Source organism: Leptonychotes weddellii, chromosome 1 (genome assembly GCF_054177405.1).
Source record: "Leptonychotes weddellii isolate Sample4059 chromosome 1, ASM5417740v2, whole genome shotgun sequence".
Lineage (NCBI taxonomy): Eukaryota > Metazoa > Chordata > Mammalia > Carnivora > Phocidae > Leptonychotes > Leptonychotes weddellii.
The window spans coordinates 149,735,928-149,756,899 of record NC_138369.1 but is presented as its reverse complement, the minus strand read 5'-3'; the positions used below and the strand labels follow the sequence as shown (position 1 = coordinate 149,756,899).

Here is a 20,972-nt window from a genome sequence, read left to right as displayed (position 1 = left end):
ATTGTACTGGATTTAAATTATACCTCAACAACATATTTTTTATTTAGAAAAGAAATCAAACTTTTAAAATTTAAAAATCACTTTGAGTCTTTTTAAAATTAAAAAAAATTAATGAAATGCCTTGGTTGAAGCTTGAAAGTTTGGAATGCTCATCAGATGCAAAGTTCTGAATTTTAAAGATAATGTAGTAAATATTTATGATAAATAATCATTTTATTTCCCAGCTTCAGCATGTTGTACACTGCCCAGCATATAGACCATGCCGAATATATGTGCTGAGTGGATGAATGGCCTTCATTTAAAAATATACTTAGATTTTCTTATTTTGTCCTGCTAAGGAAGATAGGAGCTCCATCTCCAAACCTGTGCTTTTCCTCGGTCTACATCTCGCCCTGTGAGTTACTCTCCAGTTCTCTAAACCAGTGATTCTCAAATGTAAGTCGGCATCAGAATCTTCCAGAGGGCTTGTAAAACCACAGATTACTGGGCCCCACCTTCAGAGCTTCTTATTCAGTAGATCTGGAGGGGGCCTTGAGAAATGAACCCAACTGATTTTGATGCTGCTTAGTTTGGGGCCACCCTTTGAGAACTACTGCTTCTAACACTTCTTCAACTGTCAAACCAAAGGTCAGCATTTCCAACTTTTAATCATCTTTCCTAATTGTCTTGTGCCTCATCCTCTGAGCTTTTATTACTCTTCTCACTGATACTCCCCACTTGCTATTTGGCTCATTCTCCCTTGTACTTTATTCTTTGGGGAAAAAAAATGCTTGCATGTGTTTTCTATTCAGGTAGATGATAACTCTCTCAAGGGTGGGGACCCTCACTTAGTATCTTCCTTCCTCTCACACCCAGAACAAGGTGTATAGCTAATGGGTGACCCATATGAGCTGGTGCCCCTGATATTTATATATTCTTCCAAAGCATGTACAGATACTACTAAAAGCAAGAGCGAATTTTCAGGTAAAAAAAAAAAAAAATCCTTTGTTAGGATGAATTACCTGTCATTGGGACAGTGACTTGGTAATGTCCAGTCATGGTGTGGGTTAATGAGGAAACCCCAGGATAGGAATACGGAGCTTGGTGTCAGAGTGCCAACCACCAGCTGGAGAGGTTTGCGAGAGCGTGCTTTACCTATGGAGGTAACGTGCAGGTTAATTCTGGTAACACAGTATATTTTTATGATTGGGGTAGAATGCATAAAAATGACCTAGGATGATGATAAAGAGCATGAAAGCATCAAGTTCCTTTTCTTCTCATGGAGTGCACAAATATTACCAATTTTTTGCCCATGAATTCAAGCATAAACCAAACAAAGTATCATTTTGAGATTTATGTGTGTATGTATATGCGTATATATATGAATGCATATATGGGTAATGTATGCATATAAACTATATGCAATCATACTTAGGTATTATTTTCTTATGGGTTAGGGATGAATATGAAAGTCGTGGCTATTACCAGTGAAATAAATAATGCAAATGCTTTGCTCACTTCATTTCTTTTACAGATACAATAAAAGTGTGTTGGTTTTCCCCCTTCTCCCAAGACTATGAATTAGTGTGAAAACAAAGAAAACAAAGCTTAATGTCTGGCTTGTAAGTTATATTCCTTTTTAAAACCAGTTTAGAAGTGTAAAATCCCTGTCATACAATTACAATAAGCCTTTTTTTTACAGTGATGTCTAAATGGAAAATGTATACACATTCTTTTTTACTCATTCTTAATACTGCTGGAAGAGTAGGGATGACACAGGAAGCGCAGTTGTTCTGATGGGAAGAATTGGATTTGGGCAATGCCAAGTGGTGGTGATAAACCATTTTAGATTCTTTTCCAGTATATGGGAGAAAGGTATTTGCATTTTCAAAAATATTTGGAACTTCAGGAATAGGGTCAGTGAAAAAGAGCAATGAAGATCCTTTGCCATGGAACCCAACATTGGCTCATTAAAAAAATCTGTAGATAACATAAAAATGCAATAAGATATCTAATAAAACTATGCAGAACATAAAGCATTCTTTTTATTTCCATTGTGTTTCCTCTTTCATTTCATGAGACCATGCCTATTGTATTTGCTATAGGAAGAACTTGTGTTATTTTGATCTAATGCAGTAGGAACTAATAGGTAGGAAGGTACCTCTTGTATGAGCTTAGTGAAAGTTATCTGAACCACATGCCCTTTAAAATTGTGCCATCCTTGCTGCTTCTGGTAGATTTAAGTTCTGTGAGTTGTTATTCTGGTGAAAAACCTTCTCAGCCTATATGTAAGCCTAGTGGTGGCCAACTGTTTCATGGTGACATAGCTGAATTTTTAAAAAGTTATATGCAGGGCGCCTGGGTGGCTCAGTCATTAAGCATCTGCCTTTGGTTCAGGTCATGATCCCGGGGTCCTGGGATCGAGTCCCACATCGGGCTCCCTGCTCGGCAGGAAGCCTGCTTCTCCCTCTCCACTCCCCCTGCTTGTGTTCCTGCTCTAGCTATCTCTCTCTCTGTCAAATAAATAAATAAAAAATCTTTAAAAAAAAAAAGTTATATGCAAACAATGACTCATGGAACACTACATCAAAAACTAATGATGTAATGGATGGTGATTAACATAATAAAAAAAAGATATTTGAAACAATTGTCAAGGATAGCTGTTTATTTGTTTGCAAACACGCTTTTATCCTTCTCCATAAAATTTTCCACCTCTTGTGATTCCAAGAACCCAAGTCTGACTCCCAAAGGGAGTAGATTAGAACCTGGTGAGGGTAAGGGGTTTATGTAGTTTGAAAAAGGCCTGAAGGGATTCTGATATCCCTTTTTCCACCCCTGAGTTGGTTTTCACTAATGTAATACAACTATCTCATTCTACAAATGAAAAATAAGGCCCAGAGAAGTTTCAAGGGTATCCAAGGTCACACCAAGAGCAAGGTCAAGACTCAAATTTCCATCTTCTGAATTGTTATCTAGGTTTCTTTTCTTTTTTCTTTACTACATCATTGGCATAGCTCACACTGTATGAAGATTATGCCCTTTAGAGACAAAAAGATACATTTTCCTTTCTCCAAGGGAACCTAAGGTCTACATGACCATAAAATAATTATTTCACTAAGTTTGGATCTTAATATAAAAATGATTAAAATTTATGTGGCAGATGCAAATATAAAATGAATCCAAGTTAATGCCTCACTCATTGTATCATTCTCAAATGCAGATTACAAAAACATTACATTTGTTGCCTGAGAGGAAAGGTGGGGTATTATATCCTGAGCAAGATGAAACAATTTCCTGAGCTGGTCATCACAAAGGTAAAAATGATTTCAAGACCAGTGTCATAGAAGTTCCCAAATGAAGTTATAAAGTGTAACCAAGGTGTGAGCACTCTTTTGACGCCCCTTACACATTTTTTGTGTGTTTATATTGAGAAATAGTTTGAACATGAAGCCAGAATCCCATGGATCCATACTAATACCTCTTGACTTTATTAAATATTTTGAAATAGAGCCTTGAAATGATGACTATCATTATAAATTCTAAGGAGTCACTGGAATTTCCCTCATGCTTTGGGAGAATGTAGGAGGCCAGGAAAAGGAATTTGTATTTTTCAAAATGCTTGACTGTTTACTGCTGTTCTAAAAAGAAGTGAAAACCAACAGAAGGAGGGGAGGGCACTGTGGCAACAAATTTCTGGTAGCAGGCTTGGCTGATGCATCCAGAAGATACAAAATACACAACTGCAAAGGGCCTGTTTGCTCAGGGTATTTGAAGACCTGTATGCTCCCCCAACCCATTTCATGCTGCTAGAAACATAGAACAAACAAAAGACATCCTTTTTGCTTGACAGCTAGTGTACTATACAAGATGAACATGATTAGGAAATATTAAGAACAGTTTGCATTAGTAAATGAAAAAGAAAAGCAAAACATTTTTATCAGTAATCTACAGTCAGGGAGATGTGATACCGGATGGTAAAGGCATATTCCCAGCTTTTTTAGGTTCTGACAGCAAAGGCCTGCCTATTTGATCTGAGAAGGAATTTTAGTAGTGAAATTGGGACAATGTAAGATTTTAAGCTTTCTTTAATCACATAGAACATGTTTCTACTCATTTATTCATAGGTTATTTACTTTCCTGTTTCCAGTCTCCCTCTCCCTGGGAGTCTTGGCGTTGTGCCACTGTTCTAGGAAAGCAGTCCTTGCTCTCATGTCGGACTAAATAGAAGAGGGTCCGAAGGGAGAGAGGACGAGTAAAGTAGAACCCACCTTCCAACCCACTGACCATGCATATAAAGGAGTGATGCTTTTGAATGTGAACAGTCTCCTTCAACAAAGGTTAGACATTAGATTTTGCTCTTAGAATCTCGAAAGCACCAGAGCGGGCCTGAGTTGACACACTGCAAAGTAGGTTCAGGCTAACAGGAGCTAAGTCTAAGCAAGCACTTGCTATGGGCCAGGCCCTGGCCTACAAGGCCACACACGCATGAACTCATTTAACCTTCACGACGACCCTGGTATGCAGGAGAAAGAAGGCACCGAGAAGTTCAGTAATTTGCCTAAATTCCTCAGGTTTGTAGGTAGTGGTGCTGGGATTAGATCCCAAGCAGTCTCTACAACCAGACTGTAATACTTGCAAGCAGGGTTATCTGCCGACATGGGGCCTGCTGTGTTACGTATTCTCATCCACATTCCTAAGGCATCCCCAAGGCACTTGGTCTCCATGGGCAGAAATGAAGAGGCATGGTTTAAAGTTAATAAAATCTGAAAAATGAACAAAATATACCTGAGCATGACTTCTTTCGACTTGGAGGAGGAGCAGGCCGCACAACAATCAGATATTTAGGCTCTGCATCTGGAAACGATAACATTATTTATCAGTAAAATTCTCTAAGAGGGAGCAACATTCGCGACAACAAACCCATGTCCTGACTCAGTGTTACCCAGGCCTTAGTCACGGTAACCACAGCACCAGTGGATGAGAGGACCCAGGAATGTGGAAAGCTAATACTTCCTGAGACAGTTCAGTCTATTAAGTTTTTAAAATGAAAATTAAATCCAGATTTTCAAAACCAAATGGACAGGAGGCAGGAAGAGAAATCTTGAACCTTGCTAGACACAGATTTTGTGCCACATTTTCATCAATCTTTCCCTCTGCGAAGAGATTTTTTAAAATTCAATCATATCCATTTTGTTATCCTACTCTTCACAGGAGTCAGCCTGATGCTTCAGAATCAGAGAAGGAAAATCATACTTGCATAAGACACGTGAGACACAACAGATCTCACCTGCTGTAGGACCTGAAACTGCTCACTTCCATAGTAGTATGAATATTCATAATGTTCTCTTTGTTTTTATCCTATTTGCATAATTTCTCAGCCTGTTATTATATTCAACCAATCATTTTTGTGAGCAATGTTTAAACAAAGTCACAGTTTCAGGTTGGTATACTTTTCATCTAATATGCCAATGGAAAATAAATTTAAAGAGAATCTCTTAAAAATATTTAGGCTTTGGGATACCTGGGTGGCTCAGTCGGTTAAGCATCTGCCTTTGGTTCAGGTCATGATCTCAGGGTCCTGGGGTCGAGCCCCACGTCAGGCTCCCTGCTCAGCAGGGAGTCTGCTTCTCTCTCTCCCTCTGCCTCTCCAGCCCCCGTGTTCGCTCTTTTGCTCACTCTCTCTCAAATAAATAAATAAAATCTTAAAAAGAATATTTAGGCTTTAGGGGTGCCTCAGTGGTGCCATTGGTTAAGCATCCAACTCCTGGTTTTGGCTCAAGTCGTGATCTCAGGGTCATGAGATCGAGCCCTGCAGCTCTGCGCTGAGGATGGAGTTGGCTTGAGATTCTCTCTCCCTCTCCCTGCCCCTCCTGCTTATGTGCTCTGTCTCTGTAAAAATAAATAAGTAAAATCTTTAAAAAAAAATTTAGGTTTAAAATAAAATGATGTTTAAACAATCAGTATGCACTAAATCAGGAGCTAATAATTTATCAAATCCTCTTTTTTTGAACTGATGTTTCCAAGATGGTTGATGCCCTTAAAATCTGGAAAGCACCAGAGCAGGCTTGAGTTATGTATATTAATTTAAATATACATAAATAAGCCAAATATACATTGGGCATACTAAATAGCATTTCATAAGCACTTCTGCTGAACTGATTGATGACTATCATCTACAATAGTTCTTCAGTAACTTTGGATCATGAAATTCATTCTACACCCGATTTCATTTGGATGCTGCAGTCAACAAGAGTTCACCCCTGCTCACTCAGACAGAACTCACATCTTTGTTTTGTTTTCATTCTGGGTTTAAATGTCTCCCCTCTATGAGTTTGGAACAGAGGCCTTCTCTACCCAAGGCTTTACAGAACTGACCTCATTCTCAGCTAGAGACAACCTGGCAATTCAGCCACTTTTAATGACTTGAGCATTTGCCTTTTTCTGGACACCCCACACAGCCTTATTTGCTATAACCTGCTACAGTAATTACACTACACAAAGGAAACCAGGTAACCTCTCAAACCGACCTTAGAGCTTTGCCTGCTTACTGACGATTGCCTCATGACCACAACACAGATAAGGGAACATTCATTATGTTTCCGAGTCTTGCGTTTGAAGGCATAGCTTGCTTAGTGGAGCTTATACAAGGAATGCTTAACCTAAATCTAAGGTCCCTAGTAGGAATATAATACATTTCCTGATTTTATTTGGGATATAAAACAATGTAAGTATTTAGAAAGTATCACATATTCAGGAGTTTCTATGTGTAGGGTACTTATTAAGCACTCTACATGTGTGGCTTCATTACTGCTCACGGCAACCCTACTTGATACATACTATTATCACCACAGTTTGTAGAGGGGGTCACCAAGGTAGGGTGAGCTTCAATGGGCAGGCAACACGCCCCGTCACACAGGGCCCCATGCTCAGAAGGGTCTCATGGTTGGATTAATGCCCTGCTGTCACCATCTTGAAATTCTTAATAGTTTTCTCTTTGCATCTGGGTTTCCTAAGGGCAGTATGAAGGGCTGATAAAGCCTGTGTGTGAGCAGAGGAGACAGGAACAATAGGGAGGCCTGCAGTTTCTTCCACTCCCATACAGTGGTTGAGATGCCCTCTCAGCATAGAGTTCGGAGGGACCCAGGACACAAGGGCGTTTAGCAAGACTCTAAGGTCAAACAAGGCAAACAGACTGCAACTTTGGCTGAGGAAGAGGGCCTGGTGCGGATCTGTGAGGACACACTGTTCAAGCAAACCAAAACTTGCTCCCATGCAGATTGCAACACAAACGACCAAGCAATCCTATAGTATCCTCTCTTACTCATGTTAGTTCTCCATATTTGCCAACCACTTATGCTGAAAAGGACCACCTAGAACGAAAGGGGAAGCTTGGAGCAACCCCCAGTTCCCATGCTTCTCCCTTCTTCCTCACTCGTAAGGAAGCCAGAGGCTGAGTTATAGAATGTCCATGTGTCAAGAAGTGAAGGAAAAAGAGGAGTTAGTTTTGTGCATTTCCACTCTTCTATCAAGAATGAAATACACGTGCATGTCTCACCGACAAAGTACGAATCGTGTGATCTGTGCTTCTGCTTAGGAGTTGAAGGCCCGTATTTGCATTTAAAACTAACATTGCACAATGTAAAGATAAATGGCAAAATTCATGTTAATAATTTAAAATTTTAATTTACTTAATCACATTAAATAACAAAATAACACCATCACAAGTTGAGAAACTGTGGGAGAAAGGAAATATTTTAGTATCTTTAATAGACAATCTTCTCCTGCTTTTTGAAACAAGGTCCTTGCATTTATTTTTAACTTGGCTGTGCAAATTATATGCTATCTTGAATTTACTTCTAGAAAACAAAGCTAAATCTCTATTTTTCTTAAATTACTCTCACTGTGGCAGAGTCTCTTAGACCCAGTTTTTTATTTCCTACCTCGATGCACATTAATTCAATTTTGCCGTGGTTTAAAAAAAAAAAAGGCCTGAAATACTAGAAAAACAACATACGCAGAAGCCAAAGATAGTGCCATGATCCAAGGCATATGGTTATATGAGCAATTTAAAAGTAATTTTTGTTATGATCGGTCATTTTGCATAAAGCCTCGGCTGTGACAGCCAATTACAAATTGGAACAGATGTCGGGAACTGGGTACAGATAGGCGGCCTCTCACTACTGATCAGACACTTCCAACATCATGTATTTCAGCAGTGCTTGTGTTCTATTTGGAACACAAACATGGGAAAATAAAACAACTAAAAAAACAAAATTTCTATTTCAGTTCTGTACTCTGAAATTGTTTGCGGATTTGTACCAGCCTGATCAGCAATTCTGATAACAACATGCCAAAACACACTACTTCATTTAGAAAATGTATATAATTAAAATGTCAATTTAAGCAAATTTGTGGGGAATGCAGTTACTTTAACTCTCCATTCCTTTTTTTTTTCTCTTTTTTTTTTTTAAAGATTTTATTTATTTATTTGACAGAGAGAGACGCAGTGAGAGAGGGAACACAAGCAGAGGAAGTGAGAGAGGGAGAAACAGGCTTCCCGCGGAGCAGGGAGCCCGGATGCGGGGCTCGATCCCAGGACCCCGGGATCACGACCCGAGCCAAAGGCAGACGCTTAACGACTGAGCCACCCAGGCGCCCCACTAACTCTCCATTCCTAATCATTAAGCCTATACTGTGTTGTAGGCTAAATACATTTCATTTGCTTAATATTTCAAATGCCCTGAGGTGAAGGATCGGGACAGCTTATTGTTTAAGGAAATCTATTATTGAAATCCTTTATAAAGTACTAGATTTTTTGATAGTGCAAATAATTCTTCCATAATCACTCTTTGATAAATCCCCATTCTCACATTTTTATTAGAGGACCTCCACCTTGCAAGCCACACAAAGTAATAAGTTCATTTCTGCCGTGCAAGTTCCCACAAAATAAACATCTAATAAGCCAGGATGATCCTACAGGAAATCATATAAGGGGCTTGAACAAAAATAATGATTTACCCCTGCCATCTTTTTAACAACTTGGTTTCATATCAAACTAAGTTTCTAGACATAAAAGCATGAACTTTAGATCCTGGAATCAAATCCTGCTTGCTAGTTGCTCCTATAAGGTGAGGGCTTCATGTATGCGCATCTGTTTTCTCACCTACAAAATGGGGGGAAAAAATCACAGTACCTAGCTGCACAGGGGTCTTAGTGATGATTAACCTGTAACAGTGCCTAGCACACAGAAAGGCTAATTTATGGTAGTTGTTAGGGTAACAATAAAGATGAGGATTTCTTGAAAGCAGAAATTTGGGTCTTAAGACGCCCTGAGGACTTATAAAAAGGAAAGAAAAATGTTTAAAGCTTTTTTTTAAAAGCAATCACCACAGGCTCCAAAATGCAAAAATTTCACAAAAATAAAATTACACACCATACAAAGATCATCTGTCCTGACCAGACTCTAAGTAGGCTCTTATGAGCTCTTTTTCAACAAGGCCCTGACTTTGGGCTTTTTTTGTGTTCATCTCTCTGTCATCCAGTTTTATCAAGTGTTTTTGCTAAAATGTTTTAACCAGAATCCCCTATCCTCCATGCCTGATCGCCTACCTGATCACAAGTGAGAATGCTCATCTTCCACCATCCCCTGATCACCCTGGACTGCCTTTAGCAAGAATCCTGTCTGGTTAGTTTAGCCAGATTCCCCCACCCCTTACCCTCATGTTTCTTCTTAGTCATTTTCCATCCATGCATTCCCACCTCCTTGGCTATAAATTCCCACTTTTCCTTGTTGTATTCAGAGTGCAGTTCAATCTCTCTCCCACACTGCAAGATCCCACTGTAGTGGTCCCTACGCCTATTGCAATAGTCCCCACCCTTAAATAAAGTCTTCCCAACCATCTTTAACAAATGCCACTGAATACATTTTCCTTCACAATACTCACATCAATGCAAAAAATCCTAGAAAATTTATTGGTATGCAGAATCTGGCAGCACATAATACAATAATATATTATGGCCAAGTGTAGTTTATTCCAGAAATGTATCATAAAAAGAAAAAAAATAAGCCTATTTCAATGGGTACTAAAAGTCATTTGGCTAAATTCAACACTAATTCTCAAGTGATAAATAAGGAGTCAATGGAGTCTTTCCTTAATGTGATAAAATAGATCTTAAGACATCTTACCCAACTTTCTGTAACGTATAGCACCCTACACATACATTCCTGTTGAGTAGCTCTTCCTGGCTTGTAAGAACATTCAACCCTCATTTTTCTTTCCCTTTTATTAATTTATTTTTAAAAATGTTACCCTAGGATTCTATTTTGTAACCTGCTTCAGCTTTTCTGTTGAGTATCTGAGACCACAGATTAGGAAAACAAACAAGAGTAATATAACCAACTATAGCAGGTGTTCTTTTGGGGACTAAAATGAGGTGGTGGGTTTGAAGCATTACTGGAATATTTACACACAAGACCAGCTTACCAGAATTGCAAGTTAGAACAAACTTGCTCACAAAGACCCAGATTTAAGTTTCTATGTCCATTTCCCTTTTTGAGGTACCTCCTTGCTTTACTGAGTATGGCTGTCCTCTGCAAGCCTATTTTTACTTGTTCTCGGGGAGGATCACAAAAGCAGCCATTTGCAAGTCACTGTGAGCGAATTCATGTTAACACAGTGCCCCTGCTCATGTCTCATTCTAGTTCAGTGACATAAAGCAAAGCATATATCCTCTACTAAATACATACAGAGCAATGTGCAGGTTTTACTCTGGCAGGAGAAGGGCCAGGCACTGAAGGGTTAACATGACAGGGCTCTAAGGGTCTGGGTCAGGGAAAATGAACATCGTCTCAGACATCCTTCAAGGTTCAGAGAAGGGATTCAAGATGAAAATGAATGTAGAGGTGACTCTGAGTCTGTTAAAGGCAGTCCATAAGCATCCTTTGTCAGTAACTAGATTTCTGTGGTTAAAAAAAAAAAAAAAAAAAAAAAGGTCGAATAGGTAGAATTATCCCTCCTGTTATTTGGACATCTGAAAAGAACAGTGATGCTTAATCTTTGGTTCACCCCCAGAGAGGGGGAGAGATGGCTGCCTCTGGGTCCCCCCATGGAAGAGGCTGAAATCTCTTGCTCCCTGGAGGTAACTGGAGCTGTAGAAAGGCTTCTGGGGTGCACAACGTGGGCCCTAGAAACCCAGCAAGGAGAACATTGGGCATTGAGCTAGAGCCCTGTTCACACAAGGGGCTTCCTCTGAGCAGCTGTGCTGTCCTCGCTGGGATTTTGGCCAGTAGGCACCTGATCAGAGGGCGGAGGAACAGAAAACCAGGGTCTTGGGGCAGGCAGGGGGAAGGGCTGTGAATGGAATGGAGCCCCGGGCTCTTCCACTATGTGCAGAAGTTGGATGGGCTTCCAAATGAACTCCACCAGCTCTTCGGGGTTTGCAAGACTGGGGAGAAAAGAGAGTCCTTAAGAGAAGAAATCTGATTTCCTTCTAACGTAGCAGGTGAGAGTTTACTAGTTTTAATTTGATTTGGAGACATAAAAGCAATATAGTCTTATCTGAATCCCAAATGATAATCAAACAATATTGAGAATAAAACTGTTTTAGGAGAAATGATATATTAAAAATTCAGAGTACCCTATTTCAATGGCTCTAAGACATATCATTACCCAGCTTTTAAGATTTCTCAAATGCATCCTACGATCATTGGTATCTTACATCGTTCAGGGGCAGTTGTGACTTTGCTGTCATTACCAGAGACCTTTCTTGGGAAGGTCAAGAAAATGACAGTTTCAAAATTGGCTGAAGAGGGTCAGTGATCTTGGAAGAAAACCCAGTAGAGAAGGGTTTCAAAGCTGCTGCGTCACTAGCATTCTTGCTGGCCCAGTAAGTGGTGTAGTGTGGGAAAACAAGGCTATTGAGAATCAGAGTCAAAGGTGGAAGAGAAGGTTCAGACTCTCAAGGTGAAGAATATTTAGCAGTTGCTGAACTTTTTTTTTTTTTGGTTGTTTATTCTACTTTTAAATTTTTTTTAAGTAATATTTTCCTTGCTCAAGTTCCCAGCCCCAGTCTAACCATGAGAAAAACATCAGATAAAACTGAATTGAAGGACATTCTACAAAATATCTAACCAGTACCTTTCACCAAAAATAAGGAAAGTTGAGAAAACGGACACTGTCCACCAGAGCCAAAGGAGACATGATAAAATATAATGTGGTATCCTGCATGGAATCCAGGACGAGAAAAAGGATCTTAAGTAAAAACTAAGGAAATCAAATAAAGTACAGTTTAACTTCAGTTAATAACATATCAATATTGGTTCATTACTTGTGACAAATGTACAATATTAACATAATATGTTAAGAATAGAAGTTGAATGTAAAGTATATAGAAATTGTCTATACAATATGAGCAACTTTTCTGTAAATTTAAAGCTATTCTAACAGAGTTTACTAAAAAAAAAAAAAGCGTATCTCTTTACAAAAAATAGATAATATTTTCATATTATGTATCATTATGTATCAATGAAGCCAAGGAAGTTGTTTCAATAAATATAAAATAAAAGCACTAGGGTATGCAAAAGCAGTGTTATTAATCAACAGTTTTATTGTTTTTTAGTTTTATATGAAAGAGTGGTGTGATTTACAGTTAAAGATGTTTTAGAGTTTGATAAAATAAGGTAACCATTTTTATGAGATGTCAATGTAGCACATCATAAGACTACTAATAAATTAAGAATAAAATTACCGACAAAACCTAAAACAAAAGAAAACTATGGCCAGGGAAGTATCCATGCATAAATATTATCAACCCTCCTTTGCATCCGCAAGTGTCCACATGCCACACCTGACTATATCTGTCCTGAATGGGCACACTCCAAATTAAGTACTCCCTTTAGCTTTTAGCATTTGGCAGACAGCTCCTGTGCCTTATTTCATCAACACTAACACTGAGTCATGTCTGTTTGAAAAATCCCCTTGAAAAGCCTCCTTGTGTTTGAAGCCCAGGCAGAGAGTTTCACTTACCCGTCAGTCAGTTCTGAAAAAAAAGAATCTCCAGGAATTGTGGCCAGTGGAGGGGATATGCAAACAGAGCTCCAGCCAGGGCCCTGGGCTCTGCAGTCCTACCTCAGCTGCCTTTGCCTAAACCTGCAGACACTGTCCCTGGTGGGCTGGTCCATGAAGGGGAGCCTCACTGAGAAAGAGAGGTGTACAACCTGGCAGGGAGTTGGAATATAAGAAGACAGTAAATGCTAATTGTCTACTCATTTCTTGAAAGGCCACTCATCATTACTTCTAAATTTCAGTGTGATAACCAACCTTATTCCCTACCTGCTCCACCCATTCTCACCTTCCAGTGATAAAATGATAATAATAATAATAACACATGGATACCACTCCACCGAATCCATTTCAGCAATGAGGTATAAAGGATTCATATTTGAACTGCAGTCCACATCCATTCTGAAGCCAAGTTATTAGAAAAGGAGAAGCTCAAGTATGGTTGATGCATCCCTCCAGAGGGTAGTATCAACAAAAAAAACACTTCACCACAAAATACCATCAAGGGACCCTAAAGTAATGACATATTAAAAAATTAGAAAAGCAGCAATTGATAGACTCTACCAACTCAGGAACATCACTGATACCCTTTCAGAAAGTTCAGTGTCCCTTCCGGAAAAACACTGATGGGGCATTTTTCTAGAAAATTGGGGAAAGAGCAATGTCTGCTTAGGTACGTGCAAACTCGTGGTTTTGCAAAGCTTCATGGCAGCCAGAAGTCCAAATAGAAGACAGAGTAGTTAAAAGTCATGTCAGGAGTGCACGAAATTTACTAATTTAACTACGAATATAAAAGTTTATGATCCCAGCGTCCTGGGATCGAGTCCCACATCGGGCTCCCTGCTCGGCAGGAAGCCTGCTTCTCCCTCTCCCACTCCCCATGCTTGTGTTCCTGCTCTCTCTCTCTCTCAAATAAATAAATAAAATCTTAAAAAAAAAAAGTTTAGTAATTTTTAATGAATCAGTGAGATTAGTAACACTTTGCCCTTAGTTGCACATAAAAATGAAAGTCTATAGAATTATGAATCACCACAAATTACTAAAAGCCCTCTTTTAGGGTGTTTCTAAGCCCCTGTGGATGATGTGGTAGGCTGAGCATGACATTGAATCTGGCCCAGACTCAGTCCATGTTTTGTTCATTTCTGTACTTTTAAACATGAAAACCGTAATTACACAACAAATGTTTTCTGAAAGAATAATGAGTATGTTCCTCCATGCCTTTATAGCCTGGGGTGAGAGTAAAGATGGAGGAACGGAGGCTTTTCAAGAAGAAAGGAAAACATGATTAGAAGTTTGGGATATAGCAAAAGCAAAACATCTTTTTTTTTAAAGCCAGTAAACCGTAATCACTGAATTACTCTTTGATAAACCTATCTGTAGAACTATTTTCTTTGAAGTTTTTGCTTATAATTAATATGTGGTTTGTATGTAAGAATTATCCTTCTTTCACCTGAAAAATTTAAAGCAAATTTTAAAGCAAATCCTGCACTGTTCAGTAATTATTTCCATTACAAAATCAGTTGAATACTGAACCAATCCCCACTTTGACAGGACGTTCTGCTATGCCCCTGGGTCTCAGAGGTCTGGCTACTCTCAGGCCCTACCCCCCAAACAGGCTAGGACAATGGTAAGGGCCAAATGGCACCACAGCACAACTGCTAATGCAAAAAGGACTAGGAACAGCCTTCATTGGTGGGATTCTAGAATGTTCAGTCAAAGATTCGTTCTGAAGGGAGCTGACAGCTTCCATTGGGGTGTTTGCTCCAGGAGCTGTCGTTCAGACTTGTTTGATGGCAGAAAGGAGAAGCAGCCCCTTAGGAGAGAGGAGAGTAGTGCGCAGAGCATGGTGGGAAAAGAGAATGAAGCTGTGGTTGGAAGGGAGGATGTAGGGAAGGAAGGGGTGGACTGAAGGGGTTGGAGGGGGAAAGAGGCCTTTTCCTAAACACAATAATGTGTACTCCCAGACGCTCCGCTACAGTCCTGCACTCCTCACAGCTTACTGAAAGTCTTGTAGGAAAAATGCATCTTTTCCAGAATGACATTTCAAAGGCACATTCCATGGAAGAAGACATTGCTGGAAACTTTTTCTGAGAGTTTTAATTACAGTGAGGATCAGGCAGGTGATGTGTGGAAAACACACATGTCAGTCAGTGCCAGCTACATTCTCTGCAGGCCCAGTTAATGCAAATAATAATAATCAGAAGATGAAACCCCTATTTTTATAAGCTAGGGGTAAAGTGACATTAAGGACAAAGTATAAAACATTTTCCTTCTTCCACAGTCTCTGTCTCAACTTGTCACAGTATGTATTGTCTATTTAATGTTGCACCTGCAGGTGAGTGCCAACTCTCCCTTCTCCAGAAGCCTGACTGCATGGAACCCTCTCCCATCAGGGTCAGCAGCAGGATTGAAGCCCATTACTCCTGACCTCACCCCCCAGGGCTGAAAAGTCAACTCCCCTTCCCACAGGCCTGCCATCCCAACCCACGGATGCCACAGGATTGCAATCTCTGAACTGAGACAGACTGTGCATCTGAACAGGGGTAGGAGAGGGGCTTGCACCTGCCGAAGAGCCCCATGAATGCACGAGGCAGTGCCAGCTTGTGCAAGGACTGCTGCAGCCACGTCCTGCTGGACGTCACCAAGGGGGTGTGCACACCAAAACCTCCCTGCATTCACCCCCAAGTCTCTCCTGAAAGCAAAGGGCAGCAGTAGTCCCTGAGTCTGGGTTGGGAGAGGAAGGCCTAGCAGCAGGAGCAGGAAGGGACCAGGCTTCGAACCAAACCAGAGGAGGGGCTGGGAGATGGGCACACAGGAGCCCAGGCACCACGCCCTCAGTACATACACCTCTGGCTCATCTGACCTCACAAAGAAAGCACAACAGCAAAGCATTCAACTTCTAATGCAGGGCCCTTCTGAGTACACTGGTCACATGCCCACAAAGTCAGCCCTGACCTGCCCCCAACTATCCCCACATACTGACCCCAACTGTGATGTACCAGGTCGCTCTTAATTTCCCGCGGTCCTGGCATCCAGTCTGGAGCATCTCATTCAGCCACTGTCCCAAGATAACCCTGCCTTACTTTCCAGCTCTGACAAATTATCTCCCAGACACTGGAAACAAATACTTAATAAACTATTTCTCTTACCCACTTTTACCCCCACAGCCAGTCCACATCCTTTTCTAGTTTAGCAGACATGTTAGACATTAAAATTGTTGACTTTATTGCCTGTGGTTTTTTCCCTTGCCTGGGTTTTGTATGTGCACCCCACAGAGAAATTCAGTGTGGGGTGTTGTCTGCGAACCGGTCTAAGGTTTGGCAAGGGCTTGCTTTTGAAGGGGAGACTGTAGTGCGCACATTTTCCAGTGAGTTTATCACTCCGTTATTATCTCTACAGGAAGTACTATAAAAAAATCAGGACTTCGTTTGGATAGTTTTCATTTAAATAATAAAAGCTAGGTCACATTAGCTATCAGGTAAAAAGCCAAAGCCTTCAAATCAAGCAGGGTTGTTTCTTTCTTTTTAAACGCTTTAGTCGACATCACATCACCACGTAGGGGGAGGGGGTCAAGAATAATCCCCACAAGAGGGGTTTTTACATAGGGTTCAAAGGACACAATACTCACGTGCCATGGGGAAAGTGTGACGGTCTGGGGGTCAAATAAAGGCACAGGCTCTGGAGCCAGGCTGCCACTTAGGGATTTCTCAACTCCTCTGGGATTTACTGTTTTCACTGGGAAGAGGAGGATTTTAATAACTTGTGCTTCCCATGGTAGCTGTGAGGATGTAACCTCTGTGAAGCCCTTGGCCCAGCACATTATAGGTGCTCAATAACATTAAGTCATCAGTAGACAGGTTGGTGAGAAAGCCTATTCTGGCATTTGATGAGCAACCCTCTGCGCCCAGCCTTCTGAATGGAATTCACAGAGCCAAACCTGTAGTGAAACTCTTCTTGATTTTCTTCCTCTTTTCTCATTGAGGAGCGTCCCCAGTTGCAGGAGAAAAGGCGAGGCTACCAGCTTGGAATCAGATGGTGAAAGACTTGGGGTCCATGCTAAGAATTCAAGGCTTTCTCTCAAGTATATATTAAGCATATAATTTTTAACTGAACTGGGACACTTGAGAGAAAGGGGAGGAGTATCAATTGTGTCAGAACAACAGGTGTAAGCTAAAGCTGTGCCTAATAAATAGGGTAGGGCCAATGCATTAACCCAGTTGGATATTTTCTTTTTTTTTTTTTCTCCCAGAGAGTACCACTCTGGACCAATAGACAGGTTTTATTTTGTTGACTGGAAGACTCTCCAGCAAACCTCCAATCAAACTCTGGGCAGTCAGCTCCTATACCCAGAGATCTATTGACGCTGATTGTGGAGTACACGAGGGAAGGTAAGACTCAGCTCTGGCCCCAAGGACTTCACTATGTAGCTGGTCAGAGAGGACACAAATGAAGACAAAACAAAACAAACAAAAACAGGGAACAATCCAAAACAACATAACCAAACGCTGGCCTGCACGACATAACACTTCAAGTATGATCCTTAAGTGTCAGGCCTTAAATGCCCAGGGAAAGGAAAACTTGTAAGGAAATAGGTGGGCCATTAGGAGACTGGGATTTGATCGTATTCCTTAATTGTGAGATGTATTCCTAAAAGTAAAGGAAATTTTGAAGTCTACATATGATCTTGTATATCTATTCCCACATAACCCTCCAATTAATCCTTCTACTAGCAGCTGTCTTTCCTTTTAAGGTATTTTAACAGCAAGCCTCTGGCAACAAATCTGGGATAGAGTATACTTTTGTTTTGGTCCATGATCAAGGGGCCATAAGCTATGTTGGGGAACCCCTTTCAATATAATTAGGAATGAATTTTTTTAAAGTTAGATTTTGGTCTCAGTGAGCTGTGCAATACATATGAAAAAAAATTGTCCTGCTTTATATTGAAATATTATAAATTTATTTTATTTCCAAGAGAAGATAAACTTTGAAACAGTTTATTATTTGGTGAGGTCAGGAAGACCATGAAAACATTATAGTTGAATCCAAGAGAAAAATAGAACTTTGAAAAGATGTTATCTGTATCAGAACATGGTGAGATGGTCATCTATTATGAAACCAGGCCTTTCTGGTGTCAACTCATGGCAGATTATTTAAATAATGGCATAATCATTTATTAAGAAATTGATAGCCGCTAGGCCAATTTCTTTAAAAATCTCTTTTGAAGCTTACTTAAGCTCTGCTAAATTTTGCACCTCAGAAGAAAATCAAGTGATTGTGAGATTCCTATTTTTTTAATGAAAATTTTGGATTAATCTTGAAGATTCAAAGCCAAATGCTCCCCAACTGGGAAAATGATTTCCAGAGAAGGAATTAAGAGGTCATTCTGAAAACAGTTCTAAACAAAAGAGGAAAATCCATCTTAAATGTGACCTACCACTGCTTCAGACTTCCTGGGTCTCTCTCCCTTGCCTCTCTGCCATTCATTCCTTTATTCACTGTGACAACACTGGAGGTAAAAACGGAAACCCTCTAGGGTGTCCTTAACTCCTAGGGGTTTTCTATCTGGATAGAGCATAGGAGAACAGAAGACCCACAAAAATAAAAACAAATAGCCATTTATTTAGAATGATGGTAAAAGAAAATACTCAGCCTTTAGGATATACATAGAGAGGGACATAATTGTTGACTGCCTTGGCCAGAAGTGGCCAAGTGGGGAGCAGAGGAGGTAGGGCTTAACAGACAGGGAGCTCATAACAAATAGAGATGGTGATGGTGGTGGAACAGGTGGGGGAAAACAAGTTTTAAGGACACAGTAGGTGCTTTACGTATTTTAACTCATTTAACTTATTTAACTTAATTCGTTAGGTAGCCGATGGCTCCTTCCAGAACATATGGCCTTTTTTCCCTATTTGTTTGGAAAGACATTATAGAAGCAACATATCAGGGGCTTATGAACTGTCTATTGTAGAAGAACAGATAAAGTGCCCAAAGTTTTAGAGCCAGTAGAGTGTTTCAGAGCTCAGTTTCTAGAGCCAGACTTCCTGGGTTCAAACCTTGGACCTGCCACTTACTAGCTGAGTAAGGAACTTCAGAAAGTTTACTTAAAACTCTTGGAAATCCATTTCCTTACATGTAAAAGTGAATAAGACTACTCTGGCATAATTAGCATCCCCGATGTATATTTGGGGACTGCCTTGTATTCATTGCTTGCTGCTATCTTGCTGTCTCCCCTCACACCCTCTTGTTAAAGATCATTAATCCTTGAGTATTCGGTCAACGGAGAGAGGGACTGAGCTGGTTGCCATGGCTGCCACTTCATCTTTTCCTGCCTTTAGTTTATCCTGCTCCTCTTTCACGACTTGTCAAGCTAATTAATTCCCTCTATAATTCTTCAATTATTTCCAACGTCCACTTCCAGCTATTTTTTTCCGGTGAATCCACCACCACCTTCCTTGGGACACTTACAATAAAAATTCATTTCTTTTTGTCATTAAGGTGATATATTTACTCTTCAGTGTAATAAATGGCAATCTCCATTACCTTACATTTCATCCCACTTCCATAAAAATGAGTAGAGCAGGCTTAGACATTTTTATGAAAAAGCTACTGAAGAAAACCATTGAAATTCACAAGTTTGCAATGCTGAAAGAAAAAAAATATGCATTTCCTCTCGCTTTCTATACAAATGTAAAAACTAAGGGTAAAACGTGTATGGGGGTAGAACAATTGTAAAATTTGTGTGGAACCACAGAAGACCCCAAATAGCTAAAACAATCTTGAGAAAGAAGAACAAAGCTAGAGGTATCATGCACGCTTATTTCAAACTACATTACAAAGCTATAGTAAGCCAAAGAGTATGGTATTGGCATAAACACACATATAAATCAGTGGAACAGAATCACAACCCCAAAATAAACTCACACATACACAGTCAATTAATTTATGACAAAGGAGTGAAGAATACATAATGGAGAAGGGATAACCTCTTCAATAAGTGGTGTTGAGAAAACTGGAGAGCCACATGCAAAAAAGAATGAAACTTGACCACTATGTCACAAAAATTAACTCAAATGGATTAAAGACTTGAACATAAGCCCTGAAACCATAAAACTCCTAGAAGTAAATATAGGCAGTAAACTCTATGTCCTTTGTCTTGGCAATGATTTTTTGGATTTGATGCCAAAAGCAAAGGCAACAAAAACAAAAGTAAACAAATGGACTACCTCAAACTAAAAACAAAGGAAACCATCAACAAAATGAAAGGGCAACCTACTAAATGGGAGAAAATATTGGTAAGTCATGTATCTGATAAGAGGTTAATAACCAAAGTATATAAATAGCTCCTAATGCAGCAGCAAAAACAGACAACCCAATTAAAAATGTCAGAGGACATCAACGGGTATTTTTCAAAAAAAGATAAACAGAAGGCCAACAGACACATGATTAGATGCTCAGCATCACCAATCAGGAGGGAAATGCAAATCCAAACTATAATGAGAGATCACCTCACACCAGTCAGAATGGCTAGCATCAAAAAGGCGAGAAATAACAAGTATTGATGAGGATATGGAGAAAAAGGAACCCTCGTGCACCATTGGTGAGAATGTAAATTGGTGCAGTCACTGTGGAAAATAGGATGGAGGTTCCTCAAAACATTAAAAATAGAACTACCATATGATCCAGCAATTCCACTTCTGGGTATTCATCTGAAGAAAATGAAAACACTAACTCAAAAAGATCTATGCATCCCTACACTCACTGCAGCATTCTTTACAGCATCTAAAACATGGCAACAGTCTAAGTGTCCATCAGTGGATGGATACACACACACTCTCTCATAAGAATATTATCCAGCCATAAAAAAGAATGAAATTTTGCCATTTCCAACAATGTGGATGGACCTTGAAGGCATTATGTGAAGTGAAGTAAGTC

The 20,972-nt window shown here is 39.9% G+C and overlaps 1 protein-coding gene across 3 annotated transcripts in view; it reads right to left on the bottom strand.

The window, feature by feature from the left end:
* ABI3BP (ABI family member 3 binding protein) overlaps positions 1–20,972 on the bottom strand; it is a 242,073-nt gene that overhangs the window by 150,796 nt on the left and 70,305 nt on the right. For all 3 annotated transcript variants that reach the window (XM_081797763.1, XM_081797752.1, XM_081797759.1), the window contains exons 3-4: positions 4,765–4,833; positions 1,002–1,134 (exon numbers count right to left, since the gene is read on the bottom strand). In XM_081797763.1, coding sequence (XP_081653889.1) covers positions 1,002–1,134; positions 4,765–4,833 — 202 coding nt within the window. The remainder of the gene's footprint in view (positions 1–1,001; positions 1,135–4,764; positions 4,834–20,972) is intronic.